The sequence below is a fragment of the Crassostrea angulata genome, chromosome 8 (assembly GCF_025612915.1).
Source record: "Crassostrea angulata isolate pt1a10 chromosome 8, ASM2561291v2, whole genome shotgun sequence".
NCBI classification, from domain to species: domain Eukaryota; kingdom Metazoa; phylum Mollusca; class Bivalvia; order Ostreida; family Ostreidae; genus Magallana; species Magallana angulata.
Window position 1 is genome coordinate 20,305,981 of NC_069118.1, and position 22,563 is coordinate 20,328,543.

Sequence of the window (22,563 nt, forward strand, 5' to 3'; positions counted from 1 at the left end):
CCCCAACCCAGGTTATACTTTTAAATAACTTTGGTAGACATTGAGTTCATTTCTTATATATTGAGCGTTTCTTTGTTTTGTTTTGGGTTTTTTTTTTGGTTTGTTCGTTTGTTTGTTTGTTTTTTGGTTGTTTTTTTCTGATTTAGCAAACCAAATACTCAAACCAAATAATTTGGTTCAATAGGAACATGCTATATCATAAACAAAGTAAATGTATATTCATGTACACATCGACAAAGGTATACAAACACAGTCACAGGAAAAAGATTGTAAAAATGGACGTACGTACATGTAACAGAATTCATATTTTATGTAATATGGCTTTAATTTCTTGCAAGATAAACTTAGTTACACAAATGCATCTGAACAGAAACTTAAGACTGACTGGGGGTATATATACATACAGGCGGTTCACGGCAGAATTTAAGCCTTGTATCTTAATTAGTATACAAATCAATAAAAAAAAAGTTTAAAAAGTCGGGAAAGACGCTATCATTCCGTTTATTTCGGACTGTCATTTGATAGGTACAGATAGTAACATGCATTTATGGACGCATTTTTCCGCGATCTTCAATTTAAATTAAAAAAGAAAAGTAAACATCAGCCGGGGGAGAACTCCTGCGTCCTGTGGACGGGTAACGTGTCGTACAGTGGGTATGGACTCCAGTCTGTCAAGTGGCCCGTGGAGGGCAGGAAACTCGAGAAGGCCCACCGGGTGGCGCTGATGGTCGAGAGGGGTCTGACAAGGTCCCAGTTCCGGGATGTTGAGGGGGAAGTCAGCCACCTGTGTCACAACAAGCTGTGTGTGAACACGGCACACCTGGTGATAGAACAGCATTGCATAAACCAGGAGCGGATCCATTGCTTCCTGCTGGGGCGCTGCACCGAAGCCCACTCCCCGCTCTGTCTTATGTAAACCATGTTACTTGATACTTGTATTTGGATATCTCTGTTCATTTATCATTTTACCTACATGGAAATAATCTAATTAAATGTACGTCTACCTATATATACTAATGCATGATCATGTTTACTCTACACATCACCTTTTTTCTTCTTTCTCTAAAGAATTGTATCTGCTTGCTGTGAAATCTTTGTTAATTAAATTGATAAATAAATGCTACATATGCAATAGTATTATTATACGATCAATCTCAAATACACGTATTTCGAGGAAGGGGGTTACACATGGGTCAGGTTTTTAACAAGGAAGTATATGCGAGGTTGCAGACTCGAAATTCAATCTTGATTTTTTGTTTCATGTACCTTTCGCCAGTGTCATATCTAAGTAAAAATTTGAATAATACGCAAAAAAATGTCTTATATTTCAGATATGAAATGTAAGATGAAAATATATTTTGTTTTATATATTTAGATTCGATTTGCTAATGGTGTGCTTGATAAATGATCGTCTTAATTTGTATATCGTAGTAAAATGATCTCCACATTTATAGCTTTACCCAGTTACAAGTAATTTTATGTAACCACAGTGCTTCGGGATACGAGTTCGTCACTGAGGAAAAAACCCACTACTGCTTAGCTAAAATATGTGATAAGTACAAGTGATCATCCACGCGTGCCACAAATACAGCTTGTATATTTGTGCCTTATATAGGCCAATTTAATCTCGTGTGTCAGTAGATTTTGTTTACGCGTAAATAGCACGAGCCTTTTGACAGGTGTGATTCATAGATGCTATTTTTCCGACAGCTGTTTTTAACAACTGTTCGTATGTGACCAATATGTTGTCTTTTTTTCTGAATTATAACTAAACATGAGCCGTTTGGGAGGTATTTACCGGGACGAGAATGTCGTCTGTTCGACAACTTGTGAAATCTACATCCCGTCGTCCATACCAGAATCGGGTACTTCCGCTGTGAAATGTGAGTTGCATTCGTTCGGACGCTGTGACGTATACCTGATTCAAACCACAGCTTTGTCCCAGACTAAAACTAGGTCAATTCTGGACATACCGGGTCAGCAGAAGGTAGGGCGCACGTGGAGATGAAGTCAACAAATTATGTACATAAAAGTTTAAAATTAATTAAAACTAAAAAGCATTTAGTATGTACACTGATTTTCAATGGACAAAAGTAATAAATGATTTTCTGTGTAACAATGTGTCCTATTTCAGAATGGGACAGACTTGCAATCTTAATTTTAGATATGAGTACCCTAAGATTTAATTTCACCTTCATTTTGTGTATGATATACAAGTACAGAAAACTTATTCATTATTGTGGAGTGATACTTCCCTATTTTACGCCTGGATTCACAGAGACATTTCATACTGGTAATCCAATTTTGTCCCAACAAAATGAATTTAAAAGATTGATGTGTATTAAAGAATATCACTTTAAGTATATTTTAGTATTAATTCTGAAACACTTTTAACAGTTAAGTAATACATGAACGCAGAACGACCGATGCCCGTATAATAATTAGATTGAGAGTTATATAAACTGTCATTCAAGTAACGATCTAAACATGCAGCATGTTGGTGGAGAGTCCATAGTGATTAGAAATTTAATTTTAAAACGAGAGAGAGAGAGAGAGAGAGAGAGAGAGAGAGAGAGAGAGAGAGAGAGAGAGAGCATGGTTTTTCACAATGTGCATCATTTTAAACATTTGGTGATTCAGGCGGGATATATTTGTAACTTTTTTTTAATCTAAAGAAAGCATTTTATTGTTTCTATTTACATCTTACTTTAAACAAATTAATGAGAGGATGGTTGTAAACAGAATGTAAGTAAAATTAACTTAATTACTGTAAATGTACATCAGTACGTTCACTAAAAGAAACGTACACCCAAATCGTCTCGTATGGGAATTAGAGCCTGGCATCATCATGATTATATATTTCGTGCAGTCCATGATTTTACTCAGGTCGCTGTGGGTTTCGACCAATCGATAAACGATGTAGATTTCAGTTCTGTCGGTTTCAACAGAGCTATGAATTACGATAAGTTTCCTTAAAAAATAGAGGGAATCATACTCGGTAGATGTAACTATATTATGATGCAGTTTGATATAATCTCACAGTCATATTGCTATATATACACATCGTCGCAAGCCACGGGTTTTCAAATAGAATGGACACAACAGTGACAAATCCTGTGGCTTGCGACGATGACTGCTATAATGTATCAGAAATTTAGATGCCAGTGTAATGCAATATCAATCTTGTTTTCGTCTATAAGGTGAGGATGGACTTGGATCTGAACAACATTTTGGCGGACAACCTCCACTACATAACCAAGGACCAGTACTGGTACGAGTTCTCGCGGCGCTATGGCGCCATAGAGCGCTGTGTGACGGTACACTTCTGTAAGGAGGACGAGCATTGTGACCGGTTCCTGGAGCTCCTACAGGTCACGTTCAGCACCCTGGGGGAGTGTAGGCGACGTAATATCCAACCCGAGCACTGTACGTGTCCGGTTTACTTTTATTATATATATAACATGCTCGTATCAAACCGTAAAAAATAATTAATTAGGGTGGCTAACTGTTTTTAAAAATAATTTTTCAAATCAGCAGAAAACGATTTGATTTTGAAAGGTACCATGGTCGATGCGTAAGAAGTATTTGAGTCAAATAGGCAAAACTGAGCAATTCGGTAAAAATATGATTTTCTAAAAGAAGATGGTTGAATAAGGCGTGTAAAATGCCCATATGAGGAATGATTAGATTCTGCAAAATCAAAATATCATTAATTTTTTTTTTAAAAAGATTAAAAACAATGTATATCTAACGTAACATCGGTTTGTAACCTTTAGACATTTTAGATACTTGAAATAGGTTGATTTAAACTGGGTATGCGTGTCAAAAGCTCCAAATAGTGCTATTTTTTTATAACTTCAATGCCTTTTCTTTTATAGAGTGGGTCTGAGCTCCATATTTTTGTCATAGTCTAAATGCGGTTTAAAAACTGATTTTAATCAACAAAAATGTGGAGAGATGACCCACTATACTTCAAAAATGTCATTTTGTAGCCCAACAAATGAACGTTTGAGAAAAATAATACAAGTCCGTAAATTCGTGGCCAACGTCTCATATAGCATTTTAAACAACGCACTTTGTTGTGAATGATATGGCTCAGTGGTTAGAGCTCCATACATTAGGTAACTTTATAGAACTTGGGTTTTTAGGTTGTGGGTTCGATACCACCAAAACTTCAGAATATATATATTTTTTTTTATCGCTTTTTGAAATATTTCAAACTGAATATAGTTAGAAATTACCCTTTTGTAAACTTGTATTATAACATATCAAATATATTTAATTGAATTAAATGTTAGATTTGAAATTGTGCATGTATTTTACAACTAAACCAAATGGGCAGTTGCGCCATCTTATTCCCCCATCTTCTTTGTTCAGTAAATATGAACATAAGCCTCGGGGGATTTGAACTAAAGGAATATGCGATTTACAATCCCGATACCTTAACCACCGAGCTATGATAATAATTGACAAATATATGGTATCTGTCAGGCTTGGGGTAATGCTAAATGTAATGGTAATGCATTGCAATGCATTACATGTTATCAAAGTAATGCTAGTAATGTGTAATGCCACAAATTACATTACAAGTAATGGTAATGTAATTCATTACTTTCCAAAATCTAGTGTAATGCTGGCATTACTTTGCATTACTATGCTTATTTATGCATGTTCACTATAAAAAAATGTGATGAATACCCGGTAAATGAATCGTTGAAATTGAATTTGACTAAATTTATTTTTTAAGAAGAAAGAAATAATTCTTGAGTTAAAAATATTTTAATTGTATTATTAAAAAAGATTTTTAAAAATTCATTTTTGAATTGTTAATATTACTAAATATAACAGCACAATTTCATAACATTTTTAAGAGTGTTGTTATTAAGAGTTTTTAATCATTTTAACAATTTACTCCAATTAGTTTGCACTTCAATAAGAAATAATCTATAATAATAATAATAATAATAAGGATAATCTAAGTATCAAAACAATCTATTGTTATATGAAGTGCTAAACAACCAATCCCCTTCCCTTCGCTATGTCCCAATAGAATAGGAGACAGACATGCACCTTTAAAAGCAAAATGAATGCACTGTCCATTCATGATGAAAATCAATATCACTTCCGATATTATAACCCATTTGAAAATAATTTTACTTACTTATTCTCTCTCTTTCTCTTTCTCTTTCTCTCTCTCTCTCTCTCTCTCTCTCTCTCTCTCTTGTATATTAAGTACACTGTACATTAATTTGGACTGATAGAAAATACAAGATTCATGTTTTTTTTCTATTATTGCACTTAATATATCCTAAGATAAAGATCGTCAAACAGTACTTTTCAGTCAAAGCTTTGACTGCTCCTGTAAAACATTTATTTAGTATAGCTGGGAAGAATTTCAAACTAACAGGATGCAGTTAAAAGATGAACCCTTTGAAACTTCGATCATAAAGTGCAACAGCAATCTTTTGTCTTAAAGTGTCCTCAGTAGAAAGAAATACGATTCAAATACAGTATCTCAAGAAATATAACTGGGAAAACATCTGTTTATGAATTAATACAATTAAGTGTCCAAAATTATAAAGATTTGTGTAATCTGGGGAAATATCTCTATTTGTTATACTTTCATGTTAAATACTGAAATCTGATTGGTTAAGACGCAGTTAATAATATTTACTATTACCCCCAGCGTTAGCAACGCACTTGGAAACGGGTAACATTATATAAATAGTGCCTGTTTGGGAGGGTTTCAACTGTTACCCTCCCAAACAGGCACTATTTATATATTAGCATTTGATAACCGCAACATTATTCCATAAATTGTTTTTTGTTATGCATGTAATTCTGTGTCTCTATTTTGTATCCTACATTGTATCATGCCAAATATCTATAAATATCATTTTACTTATGTAATATGTTGTTCATAATGCCACAAGATGATTATATATTGAGCAAATAAAGATCGAATGACTCTTGTATAGTCATTGAATTTGAACCTAATACTGAGCATGAACCTGTAGATATGTTAAGGAGTGTTTTATATTTGAAACATTTGCAAAAACTCTTTATTAGCTTTACTTTTTTTAAAACAAAGTAATGGTTATGGTGATGCATTACTTTACTCATGTAATGGTAATGTAATGCATTACTTCAAGAAAATCAAGTAATGGTAATGGTAATTTAATGCCCAAATTCATGAAGTAATGGTAATGTAATGCATTACTTTACAATGTAATTCGCCCCAAGCCTGGTATCTGTACAATGATGATTTTTATATTTCTTAACATTTGATAGTTTAGAGAACTTTCATTCATTAATACAATAAGAAGTAGTTGAGCCTTATTAGCACGCATCCACGCACAAATATGTTTGGTTATATTGTCATGTTAAAAGTTTTGAATTTACTGGTTGGGTGTAAATACAAAATTTATTTTGTATTTACACCCACCCAGTGACAATATAATGTAGAGTCAATTCATATTAAGTATTTAGAATTTACTGAATGGATATACTAGTACTAAACGAAAATTCATTGGAAATTATGCATTCACGCCCACACGGGAAATTCAAAATTTTCAATTTGACAACATTTTGCCCAACAAATCGTTGACTTCAGAAATATAGCATTGATATGAAACTTTCTTTTAAAGCGTATCGCCTGATAGCGTTTGAAATCGTCGGAAGAATAAGTATAGCTAGTTCCACAGCGTCCGAGGCTGTAGGGAGGGAGAGGAGCGGGGGATACACGTACGAGATGCCGTGGGACTGCGTGCTGGACGTACATCTGGGGAGGGAGGAGAGATCTCTGGAAGAGGAACATGCCATATTCACTCATATCGTTCACAAGAAATCAATCTCAAAACCAAAGGCAGTTGATTTAGATGGTATGACTTTACCTTACCAAATCATCACGCATTTCTGCAATTCAGGTTTCTCTTCACAACACTTGACAGTTTTAGCTAGAAGTGTTTTGTAACAATACACTAAACACCCAGATACTAGTACTTGTAGTCAGTTCTGATTTTTTTTTTCAGATGGACAAATTGATGGAGCATTGGACAGTCTTCTAGACAAATTAAAGTCACGTGACACGCCGGATAGGTACCTTCAGTGTCAGAAATGTTCTGAGCCATTCGCGCGGGATTTCAGGCGCCCTAGACTTCTACCGTGTCTTCATACTCTCTGCTCCAAGTGCTTAGATGAAACGAATACCGTTGATACAGTTCAATGTCCAGTCTGTGATAGTAGATTTAACATCGATGATGTAGAAAAAGAATGTCCCGAAGATTTGACTAGATTTGATATCTTGGATTTCCGTAATCTAAATGACGAAAACTACAGGCTGAATTGTAGCGTGTGTCCAGACAAGGTTGCAACGCACAGATGTATTAGGTGTGCAGAATGGCTATGTCCCGAATGCCAAGAAGCGCACCAAAGAGTCACGGCAACAAAGAAACACGCTCTTTCGCCCATTGATGATATCAAACGTGGTAAAAAATTAGACGTTTTCAAGAGAAATGTGATTTGCAAGCGTCATTCTGAAAATAGTTTGAAATTTTACTGTACCGCCGAACCTTGTATGGAGCCAGTGTGTGCAACGTGCTTATTAGAGAAATGTGAAGAGATGGACAGACACAAGGCTGTGGAGATAGAAAACATTGCAAGAGAAAAACGTCAGCAGGTTTACAGGCTTAAAAACGCAATCCATGAAAAGCAGAAGAACGTCGCTGAAACTATCGAACGAATTGAGATCGAAAAGAAAAGTATCGAGGATACTGCACAGCGAGTGGCCGAAAACATTGATTCGACATTCGAAAGCTTAATGAAGGTACTTGAAAAGAATAAGATCGAACTAAAGACGGAGTTACAGAAGGTGGCTAAAACGAAACTAGAGATGTTGGAAGAACAAACAACGGGGCTTGTTGCTCTGAAGAAACAAATGGAGGACGCCGAAGATGTAACGGATTGTGTCTTGGTGTCTCCAAACTCAGTTGCCTTCATGCAGGTAATGTGGTGTTTTTTCTACTACTGGTTCTTGGGGTTTTGCCTAATTTTGTAAAAACAACCATGGTATAAATTTTTTTAATGCTAAACAAAATTTTCTGCACTTTTTGTTGAATGTTTGTCGTGTGCACTAGTCAAAGTATCTAATTTTGCCTTCACTCTTAACACACCCATGATAGGATTAGGAACACTTATCTAGCAAAGATGAAGATGTTATATACGATTGTCCTTTATATTGTGTACTTTTGTCAAACTAGAAAGAAAATCGCTTACGATGCATGGGTTAATACAATTTGTATACGTAATTGCAGACGGAGAGGATCGTCTTGAAGAGACTCGATAAACTTGCTACTGGGGTATACGAGGCCAGTCCACGTGAGCTTCCGACCTTCGGTTTCTACGATGACTCCTTGGAGTCAAAGTTGGAGCAGGTTGTGGCACACAGCGCCCAGATCTGGTCCTCTTCCATCTCTCCAGGCAAATCAGTGACCATAGTGGACGAAACTTACTGGGAGGATGACTCGGTCAGGTTCACAGTGATACCACAAGACTACCGAGGGATTCCGATCAAAATTGACTCTGCTGTGATGAGAGCGACCATCAAAGACACAAAAGGTAGAAGAGTACCTCCAGATCTAAAGGTAGCCCACTGGTCTGGAAAAAAAAATTGAATGAACATCCAATTTTTTCCAGACCAGTGACCTACATATCTGCAGTTAGCAGAAGAACTGATATCACCTTTGCCCACTTTCAACATCTTATCTGATAATATATAATTTTGTACTCAATTATTGCAGTTGCTCTATAGTCTTAACCTGGTAATTGTATGAAATTTTCCTACAGGAAATACCATCAGCTGTGTTCTGACGCCAAGACAGGACGACTATTCTCTGATTGACGTCACAGCTGACGTCAGCGGATTAGGGCGCCACCTACTCAGTGTCTACATGGGTGACACCATTGTTGCATCTGCCGAGTTTGACCGAACTCGAGGTATCTGATTCAGCATTAACTTTTATGAAGTACTCAAGAGTTGGAGATAATACCTTTTCAAATACATGTACTAGCAACTATACATTGTATGCATCAATTCAACAGTGACATATACATTTTTGTAACTGTTATATTTATCCTGTTGAATTAACCGTTTTTCAATATCTTGGTTTCAGTGTACCTCCGGTCTACCTTACCGCTGGGCCAGGCACAGAAGGTTATCTCCCTTGATTTGGACGAGACAGATGCTTGAAAGCCAAGATGCTGCAGAATGTGATATTGTTCAACGTACCACTAATGTGTTGTGAAGTTCTCTACAGATACACTACTGTTAACAATAGCATTAAGGAGAAAGTTTTGTTTGTGGCATTATAAATTGGCATCTGGCCCCGAGGTTATAAAACTTTTTCCATACTCATACTCCAACTCGTACTCCGTACTCCGAGTATGTACTCCACTGAGTACGACTCTAAAAACCGAGGTTATAAAAGTTTTGGAGTACGTTCTCCGCTGAGTACTATTTGGAGTATGCTCCAAAAGCCGATCGGTGAAATTTTACGTCTCCGGAGAAAGACAGAGATCGGTAATTCATGTAAATAGTCCTGGCATGTAGGCAAACTGTACATGTATTCAGATTAATTATTTATCAACAAAATGTAACACATTATTTACATGCACATATTACCTTCTTCATCTGCAAGCATGGAAATGTGTCTGCATCTATAACTTATGAATTTTTGATAAATCCAGTGTAATTGGTAAAATGATCAACAAATTGTGTTTATGTCAAATCTCTCTCTCTCTCTCTCTCTCTCTCTCTCTCTCTCTCTCTCTCTCTCTCTCTGATATGAATATAAAAGAAAGAAGTAAGAATTTACACGGATATGAAAAGAGTATTTCAACATAGAATTTAGTTCGATATATCTTAAGTTTTCCTGGCTTTTTAACGATTTTGATATTTTACATGCCAGGAAAAGGTCAGACACGACGCCAATACAAAACTGGAAGTCACTGTCCCCAAGTGGATATCTCTTAAGATATTTAGTGAGCAGTTCCTGTATTAAGAAAAACAGGAAAGAGTTTAATTAAAAAATACAAACATATACTTGGGAAAATCACAAAAATACTGAGAAAATTCGTTTATTTTCACACTCAGAAAGTATAAACTAAGGAAATTATATCGGTATTCCAATTTAATTGCAACATACTATATTTGCCCTAATTAATTCTTGTGAGAAAAAAAACATAATATCTTGAAGGGGTGGGGTGGGAGTTGGGGTTGGAATTGCATCAATGAACATATGCCAAAAGCCAAGGACACACGTAAAGTTTCTCATTTCAATATTTTTGGAAATGTGCACGAGAGTAAGAAAATTCAGTAATTGAAATATTTTTGAAATTTCCAATGTGAGGACCACGTTAAACCGAAACAACGTGTTCAAGGAAACTGTGTACTAAAGTTGCTGTAACCCTTTTTGTGGGGTTTTATTGATGGTTCAAGTTTTTCTCACTTAGTCAAGGCCTGAAAATGTGTGTTTAGAATTAATACATACACGTACTGTGTCATTTTTAATCATATGATATTTTTGAGCAAGCCTTTTCCTATTCATCATTAAAAAATTCGAAATACATGTGTTAATTTTAATGCATTTGACATAAATATTTGGTTACTTTATCTAAATAGTTACTTGCTAATGAAATAAAACAATTTAAGAGATGAATATTCCCACAGCTAAGCTATATAGAGAAAAATTTCTCACATGAAAATGCGAAGAAGCTATTTTATCACAAGAAGTACATGTATTTTCAATCGATTGCATAGAATAACAATAATCCTCTCTAAAGATCGTAAGGTAGGTGATGTTCCATGGTAAAATTTCATTGATATTCAAATAGACGTTTGAGATATTTCTTCTCGTGATTACCGGTATACTAAAAGTAATAAAATTATTTACAATTTTTAAAGGTTTGTAGATTTAAGACCTACAGTCATCAAATCCCTCTGTCTTGTAGAAATCCAAGAAACATATCTTTTTATTGTTTTTTCTTTCGAATGACTGTAAATTAATCAGTTTAAAAATAAAGTTCAATGGGACAATGTAAATTAATGAAGTTTTAATAAAAGATAACTATATATACCAGCTTATATTATAATAACAATGGAAGAGTCGTTAAAACACTAGTTAGTATAACCAATTACTTAAAGGTGGGTATATGGGTGACTGGTCATATTTGAACACAACGACACCGTAACCGCAATGTTTTTTTTCTGGGTTTTTTAGTTACACCATTGAACACACGCGTTATTGAAATCAGTCTAATGAAGAGAAATTCCCCAAGTTAAAAAAAAAGATAATTAAGACTCGCAAGTTGTACATTTTCTTTGCTAGAAGGAGTATGATATTTAATTTTATTTGGACAATTTTTTGAGGGCCGTTTGGGGAGGGGGGGGGGGCGCCGGGTGCGACCTGCTTTACTCCGCCACTGATTTACCGCTTATTCTATAAAATGTTTCCCTTAATTTCCAAGTTTTGTGGCATGCAACATAACTGATATTTGATTAATAAGTAAGTAATAGAAAGTGTTAGACCTTTATGCATCCCCCATCCTTTGTAATGTTTAGAACTAACCTACTTCTTCACTATAATCAAAAAGGGACCCAGCAAGTACATCTGATTGAAATTGATTAATAACGATACATGTACATTGATTTCTTTGTTTTAAATGATGGGATGTATGGTCGTATTTGACTAAAAACAGAATTCTTAAAAAGTCGAGCTATTCAACGATAGTAGTAAACTATCTAAGAGTTATTTTGATAATCTTGGTTGCAGTTCGCCCTTACTCTTAAATTCACCTCCATTATATCTACATGTAGATATGTCATTAATAAAATGGTAAAAACTTTCCATTTTAATTCATATACATGTATATATGATTAAATTATAGCATGTAATACAGCAACGTTACAATATGAACAATATTATATGTTTGCACTGCATTTTATTTAGATTAAATGTCTTGAGTACGACTTTGAGAAAGCTTCAAAGCTTACTCAGAAAATCGCCGTTTTGTACTCAGCCGGAGTACGAGTATGAGTATGAAAAAGTTTTATAACCTCGATACCTTGAGTACGAGTATGATTTAGAGCACGGAGTACGATTTGGAGTACGAGATCGTACTCAAGAAAGTTTTATAACCTCGGGGCCAGATTTACAAGAATGAATAAATAATTGATTTTTCAATAAATGAGTATAAAACTGTACCCAAATATTTCATTCCAAGATTGTCAGCATGATATACTAGTACTTTTTTTCTTCCTTCATTGTTGATTATGGAACAATCATTGGTCCTGTTATACATTGGTGATAGTTATGGGGATTTCCTATTATATAAATAGTGCCTGTTTGGGAGAATAACAGTTGAAATTGACACCATTGTCAACCGACGCGAATTTCAACTGTTTTCCTCCCAAACAGGCACTATTTATTTTATTACACTAAATGTCTTAATTTAAGAGATTTTTTTAGCGCTTTTATATAGAACTGACCTGAATTCCACGGCAAACTCTATGCGCATGTAACAATTCGTTGTTACCCGTTGCTAAGTGTGTTGCTGACGCTGAGGGTAATAGAACAGATATCAACTGCGTCTAAACCAATCAGATTTCAGTATTTAACATGAAAAATGAGATGCTAGTGTTTAATAACTGGAAAGTTTACAAATAATTTGACTCCAAATATATAAAGCTACTGCAACTATTTTTAGCCTTTGCAAAACAAAAAAGAAACAAAATCACAATTAATTCACTCTCGTTTTTAATGTTATTTTGTCAAAAATTAACAAGATATGATGTGACAAGGTAAATGAAACGTTGATACATCCACAGATCTGCGCTGTTATAGAATAAGTTAAGAGTGAAAAAAACCCTATAAACTGGCTAGCGATCAGCCATTGTACAAACACAAGTGTCTTCTGGGAAACCAGGTAGAGTAAAAATCCACACATATCACAATTTCTACCAATTTCCCCATAATGGAAGTTCTGAAAATCCATCAAAATTTGAAATACTGAAGAAAAATTAGTAATATCTTGCAAATCCACAACAAAAGAAAACATATTTTAGGTTGTGATTATAAAAGTCTTAGTTCATTGAAAAATGTAAACATGGTCAAGTTCACAAAAATGTAAACATACATGTATGCATCCATAAAATAAGAAAATTCCTTTTTTCCTAAAGCAGATAAAAATATAATCCTTAAATACACTGGCTTTTTTCTTTAAATTGTCAATGTTCAATTTGAATTAGATCCTAGAGCTATTTTGTCATTATTGTTGCTGTGCGAGCTTGCGTTTGAGAGACTCGGGCATCTCGGGCGGTGGGGGTCGGGGCAGGCGGAAGTAGACCTTGACAGAGTCGTAGATGAACCACTGCAGGGCGGTCAGTGTACCGATCATGATGATCCTGGGGCCAAGTCCCTTCCACATTCCTGTTACAAACATTTCATCCAATCAGTTTTGATAAATTTACTCATATTAAAACATTATTTAGAGAAATGTTTGTTTGGAATTGCCTCCTGGGGGTTTCTAGATCCAGGAGAGAAGGGAGGCAATTTTTTTTTCCAAACTTGAAGTTTAACTCGGTAAATATTGGGAAAAAATTAAAGATATCCATATCAAAAAAGTTTCATTCTTTGCTAATAAAATTTTATCAGCTTGGGGTATCTCAATGAGGCAGGAGGCAATTCCAAACAAACAATAATTTTATTTTGGCCTAAGCTGAACAATTGTTAAACATTAAAAGATGCTTTTGGATCTTTAACCATATTTATATCATACCATGTTTAAAATAATCAAAGAACAATATGATAGTGTGTTAAACGGAATAAATAATACCCATCCTTACCCTTCAATCCTAATTCCTTAGCTGCACTGACGAAGTTGCTTCCTGGAGCGTTGTTCAGTTTGGATACAATGGTGTCAGCTGGATGAGACACAACGGCACAGAACACTCCAGCTGTAAACAAACAGATCCAGTGAGTGTATCTCCTCTTGTAAGAATGCTCTCCATAAGCTTGACTAGTTTTAAAGGTGTACAAATTAACAAACATGCAATTTATCTATAAGGAGTTGAAAATTATAGATTACTCCAAATCAGAGGTGTTTCCTTTTTTTCATCATATTTATTTGCTGTATGGAAAAGCAAAAAAAATAAAAAGACAAAAACAGTAGCTTTATGGAATTGTTTTTGGAATAGAGATCAGCAAATTCTTACAATCTCTCATCATCAGCAATTTTCAATAGCTCTTAATTATATGGAATTTTTCTTATTTGTACCATAAATCTGTCTTTAATATAAACTAGTTTTGTAGTGTTGACATAATACACAGCTGTTCAATGAACTGCTTGGCTTAGTGGCTCCATGAAGACCCATAACATAAAGATATAGGGGATCGAACCAACGATGCACCAGTACAGCCATTTTTTTCCCCCCTAATTTGATCTAAACTTGTATATTTATTCCAGTATATCCTTCATGGTTAAAATTGTAATTACTTCATGGATAAATGCATTGATACCATCCCAAAATTTCTTTCAATTTTATTTCATTTATTAAAGTTTGAAAAAAAAAAACCATTTTTATGAAGAAAAAAATACTTTGAGGCTAAGGATCGGTGAACAAAACAACCTTTTCTTTGAAAAAGTTTCCTCTCAAAGTTGCAAGCAATCATAATTTTTATTCCACTGCTCTCCTCCACTTACCAATATAACCAGCAGTGAATGTGACCATCAACTGTTCTGACTTGTTGCACTCTGAGCGTGGTTTTGGCACAACATATTTATACAGGGCCTCCAGTGTCCTCTCAAAGCAGGAGAACTTCATCATGGTGTAGGGGATCTGTCGCGCCCACAATGGAACCAGTCCTTTGTAGAAACTACAATCAAAGTCCAAACTTGTCTTAGCTACACTTCTTTTGGTTAATGTGCTGATCTAATACACTTTAATATTACTAACATTGTGATGAAATATGGCAATTTCATTATAATGCATTGTTCTTATCAAAATCTTGAACAGGAGAATAGAACAAGCAAAAAATTTGTTGCAGGAAAATCTTTCTATGATAAAGTTTTGCACCATTCAACTAAATTGGTCTTAGAAAATACAGGAGAAATGTGATTATGTAAAGCTTTTAAGATACTGATAAAAAAGTTACAATCTATGGCTCAAACACCGGACCTATCTAGAAGTGAATATGCAGAACAAAGCATATTTAATTTGGATATCCTTGGATTTGTAGATGTTCTTGAAGTAATATTTGGATACAGGTATTTTATTGTGTTTTGATCTTGATACTCATAAACTTGAGCTTAGTTCAAATAGAAGGTTTTAAGTAACTGTTTTGATAGAAACAAAATTTACCATGACATTCAAAATGTGGTACAGAGCTATTCAAGGGGAATAAGTCATGCAATCTTTGAAATGCAAAAAAAAAATTGAATAAAATAAAAATACAGAGGTATAAAGCCAATTCAGATTTTTAAAAACTTTTTGATGTGAAAAATTACTTTGAGCCAAAAGAAAAATTATGTGTTTTCACAATATGGTGCAGCACAATGTGTACAATCAATTATGTGAAATGCCTTTCCCTTACATCAATTTTAAAAGAAACTGGCCTGAGAAGATGTATAACCTTTTCAAAGCCTTCATAGATTTACCCATTAATTCCCTCCTCTTTAAGAATTCGGGGGAATCCCTCTCGGAGTGTTGAGGACCACCCAGGCTGTGTCTGGATTCTGACCTTGACGGCCTCCATGGGACACAGGGCAATGTCGGCAAAGAACTCAGCAGATGCACTGGCTGCCAAATACAGGGATGTCCTCCACAAGAAAGCATTTTCCTAGAAGTATAGAAGCAAGTGAGCAACAAATGCAACAAAATTTCATTACTCTCTGATCCAATGGTTTAAATCTCAGTTCTAGATCTAGACTTTTGAAAATATAAATTTGTCCAAAAAGATCCAACGGAAAAGCAATCTATTTCATCTGTTATAATCAGTGGCAAAAAAAAAAATTCTGCACCATTATGGAGATCCTTTAGAATAATCTGAATTGTAACCCTACCCAGAAAATGTTGGATATAAAAAATTTGAGAGTGCTACACTACTTGCAGCTAGTAGTCTACCTAAAACTTTGGTTTTCATACAGTGGTCTAAGAAATAAAAAAAATTTCACCCCTTCCTCCGAAAATTTTAACAATAAAAAAGTAATTCTATTTTTCCATACCTACGCATGTACATGCTGAGAAACTATGTTTTTATAGACTACCATTTTTCAGTTTTTATGAAATTTTTATTAAAAAGAGAAATTTGAATTCTTATTTTGCATTCTATATCTTTCAGTTCATTCTCAATGAAGATAATTTTTCTCTTATGAAAAGAAAACACTAATTACCTCTCCCATAGCGTTTCCATACACAATCTTGAAAACTTCATAGAAACCAAACTTGCAAAGCCCCTGTGCTGAGTAGCCAATGGCTGTGGGTGCCCATCCTTTGGCCAATTCTTTCATACCGCCTTCTTGGACGGTCAGTCTGAACCCATTGACGATGCCTCCATATTTCTCGGGGTTGACCTGGATACGACACTTCACCAGATCAAGGGGGACCACTGCTGTGTGTGTGATACCACAGCTGAGAATTCCACCAAAACCACACAGGGCATAGTATTTGTTGGATCCAAATTCACAGCTTGTTTCCTCTTGAAAAATAAATAAGGGCAAAATTTCAAAATGAAACAATAACTGACGAATGACTTGAAAATCTGGATGTAAGTTAAACATATTCTTAATAGAAGGGAACTGATACAAATTATCTTTAATATCCAAAAGATTTTTCTAAGAAAGACTGCTTATAGTGAAATAATTTTGACATGATCATACGCCCTTGACATGACCGCGAGTCTGTTAAGACAATTCATGAATGGAAATTTTTCCGAATAGCAATTCAATATTTAACACACGCTCTCCTTTTATTAACTTAATTTTAAATCAATAAAATTTCTTACCTACAGCAGCTGCAGCCATTCCTGTTCCACTTACATCGCTACTTTTTGTCTGACAGTTGGCCTCTGCAAGGAATGGTTTGGCCAGCGGATTATTCCGGGCAGTTTCAATCAAAGAACGGAACATGATGCCCTGTAAAAGGAGAGAAAATGTAAATATGTTACACAAAAACTCAATCTACAATTTTTGTTCATATTGCAGCTCCAAGTTTCTATTATTTACACGAAATTAGTAAAGCCGGTATCAGCTCTAACCTTCTTTCAATGGCGTGTCGAAACGAAGGGTCGGTTATTACAGTTACGGGCCAAATGTTATTTCTTGAGTGCCATTGGTTAAATGGCGATGACGTCAAAGTAATTTTTTAAAATAAATATCATGTATGAAATAACGGACATACGAAATGGATTTTGGTCACCATACCATGTAATTAAGATCCCTGGATAGCATTCTAAGATTTTTTTCACAATAATTTGAAAGAAAATTTAATTTTATTGGTGATGCACACACACACTCTCTCTCTCTCTCTCTCTCCCTCAGGGTAAATGTCAAAACCTTTTATCGCGTAACTTCCTGCTAGGCTATTTTGAAGTCAGTGATTAAAATCTTATTTAGAATCTCTAATTCTCGACAGAAAGCAATTTTGTACACAATTAAAGATATAAACTAAGAGATGACTTTTTGTATACTGGCTGAAATTTAATAAACTAAGCCTATCACCAGCATAAAAACTGTATTATTTTATTTATAATGCATTAAAGCTGCTTGGTCCGATTTTATATCAAATTTTATGCACGCTTTTAAACGATGGATATACTTAGTATATGTATAATAATAGACATTGCAGTAGTTTTACCCGTCAATTATGCCAAATTTCAATGAAGAAAAATTCGTACAAAATTTGCTTACAAAACAAACGACATTAAAAGGTATCGCGTTATTTCGCCTCATGTTAAATTTCACCCCTGACGACGAGACGGGTATGATTGTATTACGACTTTGACATCGCTTTAAATAAAGGTCGAAATGATCAGACAAATTACAAATAAACATGTGTACGTTTTTTTCGCTACTATTTCTAAAGTCTGCTTTCTTTACAATCGATGCATAGCATGCGGGTTGAATAACCCCAATCATTCGGGGGACGAAACCAAGCGGTTTCCTTTTCTAAACATTCCCGTGATGCATTTTGGTTTGTTTTTTCGTTTGCCCAAAGAGAAATTATTTTTATTTACTTTGAATATTTCTAACTTTGAAAGGAGACTGATTCTGCTGGTGTAAATAGGAGAAAGTCCATAACTTTCGAAGATAAGTGAGTTGTATGGAAAAAATGTTGATACTGTAATTACAAAAAAATCGGACCAAGCAGCTTTAAATGATATACGGTACAAATCATGTATACAATATTCTAATGCCTTTTATTAACATTAAAAATGCATCATCCAGTGATTATTTCTCATATCACAATTCTATATATAAACTTTGCTTTTTTAATTTATTTTTCAAAAATCCATAAAAATCAGTCATATCTTTTGTACTGCTGAATAATTCTTTGCTTTGTATTTCTAAATATACGGACATGCATTTGGTCTACACTGAGTCTCTTTATCATACCTTGTTTGAAAAAAAATTAAATTTTTTTTTGTCTGTACACTGAGTTTCTTTATCATACTTTGTTTGAAAAAAAAATTGATTTTTTTAAAATTTTGTTTTCAATATTTTAATATTACCTTCAAAAAATTATTTATGACCTCCAGATTCTTAAAAAATCTTGTTAATATGTATGTACATTACTGTGACTCCCCTCATTCGTAACAGTCAATTGTTAGATCGAATTTTTAACTAGAACTCTGAAGTATTTTTCTGTTTTGATATTAGAAGGTATATAATTGGCCCTATTCGTCTTTCGTATATATTGCCCACACTGCAAAAGCCTTTTTATTTTGGGGATAGTGTATTATTACCAATATATATACTATAATGATTCCATTATTTCATCTGGAACTTCGATTAAGTAATATTGGGAAGGACTGGGACTTGAGAAGAGGAAGTGTACGATTAACTATAAAATATAAATTGAATTTCCTGAAAAAGTTGGATCTCACGTACATAATGTGTCAGAATTAAAGAATGAAACACAAACTATTCATCAACAATTTTAATTTTTTATAAATCAGATAACAACATGTATTCGTATAACACAATTAAGATAGAAACTTCAACGATGTAAAATGACTATTGAAGAGAAGGCAAGTAAAAAAGGTCAGGTAGACCGCTCCCTTTCCTCCAAATGATACGTTAGCTGCGTTTGTACCTACATGTAGAACAAGAGAAATCACTGAATAATTATTCAAAAGAATTGAAATTCCATGCTCTTGACAATTACTATAGTACTATAGGCTGGACCAATTCATTTCACATTCGTTTTTATTCAAAATCTGCTTTAAAACGGTTTTTTTTCTTTCTGTTTATGAGTTAAAATAGTCTTTAAAACAAATTTCATAGCAAATTGAGATCCATAACTCACATATTGAAAGTTGAAAATTGTGATAAACGGCTTCCCCGACGTGATTTGAAGCTGCACATGTATATGTACCAGCCGTGTCGCATGTGACGTCATGAAGACTTAGATTTTTCCCCGCAGCAAAATATTCTGCAGATTTAGAAAATTGACACAGTTATCATGAATCAAATGAAAATACGGATTTTTTTTTTAAGTAATGGATGTCAAATTCTGTTTCTATGGTGTTTTATTTTTGAGATTAAATAAAGACATTTGAAAATCCACTCAGAGTAATATCTGACAGCAAGTTTCATGTTTGCTCACCAAACGTAATCTGCTCTATGATAATCGTTTTGTCCCTTAAAATTTCACATGTCAATAAAAAGCATCAAGCTCACGAAAAAACAAAACATACCCCCTTTTCTTATCCAACTAACCAGGGGCTTGGGGTTTCCTCTGACGTCACAGTAAAGGTCCACATCCTCCCCCTCCGACGCGCTGACTGTTGTACTGGATAGCGTTTTATTAATATTTGCTGGAACTTATCAGATAACTTACATGTTTTATCATTATGAAAAATATAATTTAGCTGCAGTGCTAGTTTCACTTAGTTTATTTATCTATTTTTTTCCCATCAACTATTTACACGTAATTGTTTCAGAATTGATAGAAATCAACACGATTTCTCAATAGAGAAGAGTTTGGAATATGTAATATTTATGCTGATTATTTAAGACATAACTTCATCTCTGAATGATGTAAATTACTTAACCCTTTTTCAGATTATCGATATCATGGATCATATAAAATTGATACATTTGCCCAGAAACTATTGAGAACGTTGATAAAATGCATCAACCAGTCTCAAGAATTTTAATATTTCAAATCTGAAATATAAAGTGTATGAAATGTAATACCTAGCACATCCAGATATAGAGTTTTAAGCTGCACTGGATTAGTGTTCAACAGACATCTGTAGATTCCTGCGTCATCCTCTCTGACGTCATGAATACGAAGACCCCAGTCGTCATCGCTCGACCGAACCAGTTCAAACCGATCGTCTGCAGTATAGCTCTCATTGAGCACAAATAGTGGAAATCCTTCTTTTTGAAACCAAAAGACCTCAATTAAGAAAAGAGAAAAAATTGACAATTATGACTTTTCATAACTTTTAAGGTTCAAGAGAAACATATTTATATTTTACTAGGAAACAAGTTTCTGCCCCCCCCCCCCACGATGCCCACTTGAATATAAATTATTAATGTAAAAATGCATGGTGGGGGGGGGGGTGTTTGTTTATTACAGTTGGACCAAGGACCTCACTTTTTGGTCAGTGATGTTGTGCGCCGTGCACGGCAGAGTAATCTCCCCTCCTTCGATCACCGACAAAGACTGTGTGTCCCCATTCAGCTCTTGTCCATAAACTCGTCCTGAAAATCGAAATGTACCACAAAATCAATGTCCATCATCCGCCTGTACATCCAAATAAAAATGTTTATTCCTTTTATTGATATTATGTAATACGTGCAATGATATAATAAAATTGTATCAAGCTGAAAAAGTTTAACCTTTTACATTTATATTGTTTATATGGAATAAACTCTCTATCTTAGATGAATTAAAAACTGATCAGGAGATTTGGCGAAATTCCGAAATATACGAATATTAGGCAGAAATCGAGCGTTAGTGCGGATACCTCTTTGAAAGATATTCCTTTTTTCATTAAGAAAAATTTCTCTTACTCAGAAGTCATGAAGTTATAGTACATGTACTTTAAACAGATTGCGGGTAAATATATTTACGATCGACTAATCTCAATTCTATTTTTAGATATTTAATAATCATTAACTAGTAACTAATCTTGGCAGATCATCAATTTTCTAGATTATACTTTCGCTAATTAAATGATTCGAAGTATAAGAACAGCTTTTTTTTAATTAAATACAATGTACTCATCTGGTTAATTGATTGGAACTGAACTTGACTTAAAAGTGCATGCAAGAAATAATATTGAATATAACTTCACAAAGACAAAACGTCCCCTTTAGACCCCTTCACGAAAACTGCGGTACTGTTCTCCTGCAGGGCAAATTGATATACTTTGCCGAAATTTTAGTAGGTAGATAATTAAATGACGTAAATAAAACAATTGACGTAATGTTATATTTCACCAAGTTACATGTATGTCATATTCCCTGCAAAAGAGCAGTACCGCAGTTACCGTGAAGGGGTTAATCGATGGTTTAAAATCCGTCAATTAATTTCTCTTGATTGACCACAAGTATTTCCTTAAAAAATGTCCTGTTTACATGTACATGTATACTAGCTATTGTCGCGAATTACATCTACCTACCCAAGCAGATAACACAGATTCCGCCAAGAAAACAGAAAGTAGTGACAAGTTGTACGTCCGTCATAATGGTAAATGGTTCCAAATTACGACCTCCAAACATAAAACAATATCTCGACTTAGGAGGACCGTGTTATTTATGGATTTATATTATTGAATGCAGGCATTTAGAACAAGATTAGGAGAGTAGTTCTGACTTAATTCTATATATGCCTGTGCAATATACAAGGCATCCATCTCGGGCGCTCAATATCGTTATCCCTTTATTATATAGCGTAAATTGAAAGTGCCACGTCCATATATGTGTTTTATCCCGAATTCAAAGACTTATGGTAATTTTTTTCGCCAATAGAAAAAAAGAGAATGCGTTGTGTTATTCTGGAAGAGAAATTATTACTAATCAAAACGCATACCATGCAAAGCGCGGCAGTTACTGTTGCCCAGCTGTTAAAAAAATGCTGACTTTACGATGATGGGGGTCATATTCGGAAGCCGAATGTCCTGTTTGTTTTTTGTCATTAAAGACTATAAGATAAACGGCCGGATCGGATGTTGGCCAGATGATGTACATTGGGACACAGAGAAAAGGATAAGGGACCGGCTGAAAAAACATGAGAAAGAATTATAATTCAATTGATTTAGGATTTGGGCTTCTCCA

At 34.5% G+C, this 22,563-nt stretch overlaps 3 protein-coding genes across 4 annotated transcripts; 1 reads left to right on the plus strand and 2 right to left on the minus strand.

Annotated features, from left to right (window-relative positions):
• The first annotated feature begins 1,578 nt into the window (after nt 1-1,578).
• Nucleotides 1,579-11,422, plus strand: LOC128161708 (tripartite motif-containing protein 45-like). The gene is made up of 7 exons (XM_052825073.1): nt 1,579-1,987; nt 3,201-3,426; nt 6,648-6,881; nt 7,032-8,002; nt 8,313-8,616; nt 8,845-8,994; nt 9,171-11,422. The coding sequence occupies exons 1-7, from the start codon at nt 1,775-1,777 to the stop codon at nt 9,245-9,247; spliced, it is 2,175 nt and encodes a 724-aa protein (XP_052681033.1). The 5' UTR covers nt 1,579-1,774; the 3' UTR covers nt 9,248-11,422.
• Nucleotides 11,423-12,795: 1,373 nt separating this feature from the next.
• Nucleotides 12,796-17,382, minus strand: LOC128160575 (phosphate carrier protein, mitochondrial-like). Of its 2 annotated transcripts, none has more exons than XM_052823910.1 (7): nt 17,310-17,382; nt 17,058-17,187; nt 16,447-16,751; nt 15,712-15,893; nt 14,758-14,930; nt 13,901-14,011; nt 12,796-13,484 (listed from the first exon to the last, which is right to left on the minus strand). In XM_052823910.1, exons 2-7 carry the CDS (start codon nt 17,179-17,181, stop codon nt 13,324-13,326), a joined length of 1,056 nt encoding a protein of 351 aa, XP_052679870.1. In that variant the 5' UTR covers nt 17,182-17,187; nt 17,310-17,382; the 3' UTR covers nt 12,796-13,323. The 2 variants fall into 2 exon arrangements, with proteins under 2 accessions (XP_052679870.1, XP_052679869.1); XM_052823909.1 differs by lacking the exon at nt 17,310-17,382 and adding an exon at nt 17,278-17,299.
• A 1,820-nt stretch (nt 17,383-19,202) lies between these two features.
• LOC128160682 (hemicentin-2-like) lies at nt 19,203-22,036 on the minus strand. The gene is made up of 6 exons (XM_052824045.1): nt 21,909-22,036; nt 20,879-20,985; nt 20,473-20,677; nt 19,971-20,096; nt 19,580-19,705; nt 19,203-19,366 (listed from the first exon to the last, which is right to left on the minus strand). Exons 1-6 carry the CDS (start codon nt 22,006-22,008, stop codon nt 19,257-19,259), a joined length of 774 nt encoding a protein of 257 aa, XP_052680005.1. The 5' UTR covers nt 22,009-22,036; the 3' UTR covers nt 19,203-19,256.
• Between the last annotated feature and the right edge of the window lie 527 nt (nt 22,037-22,563).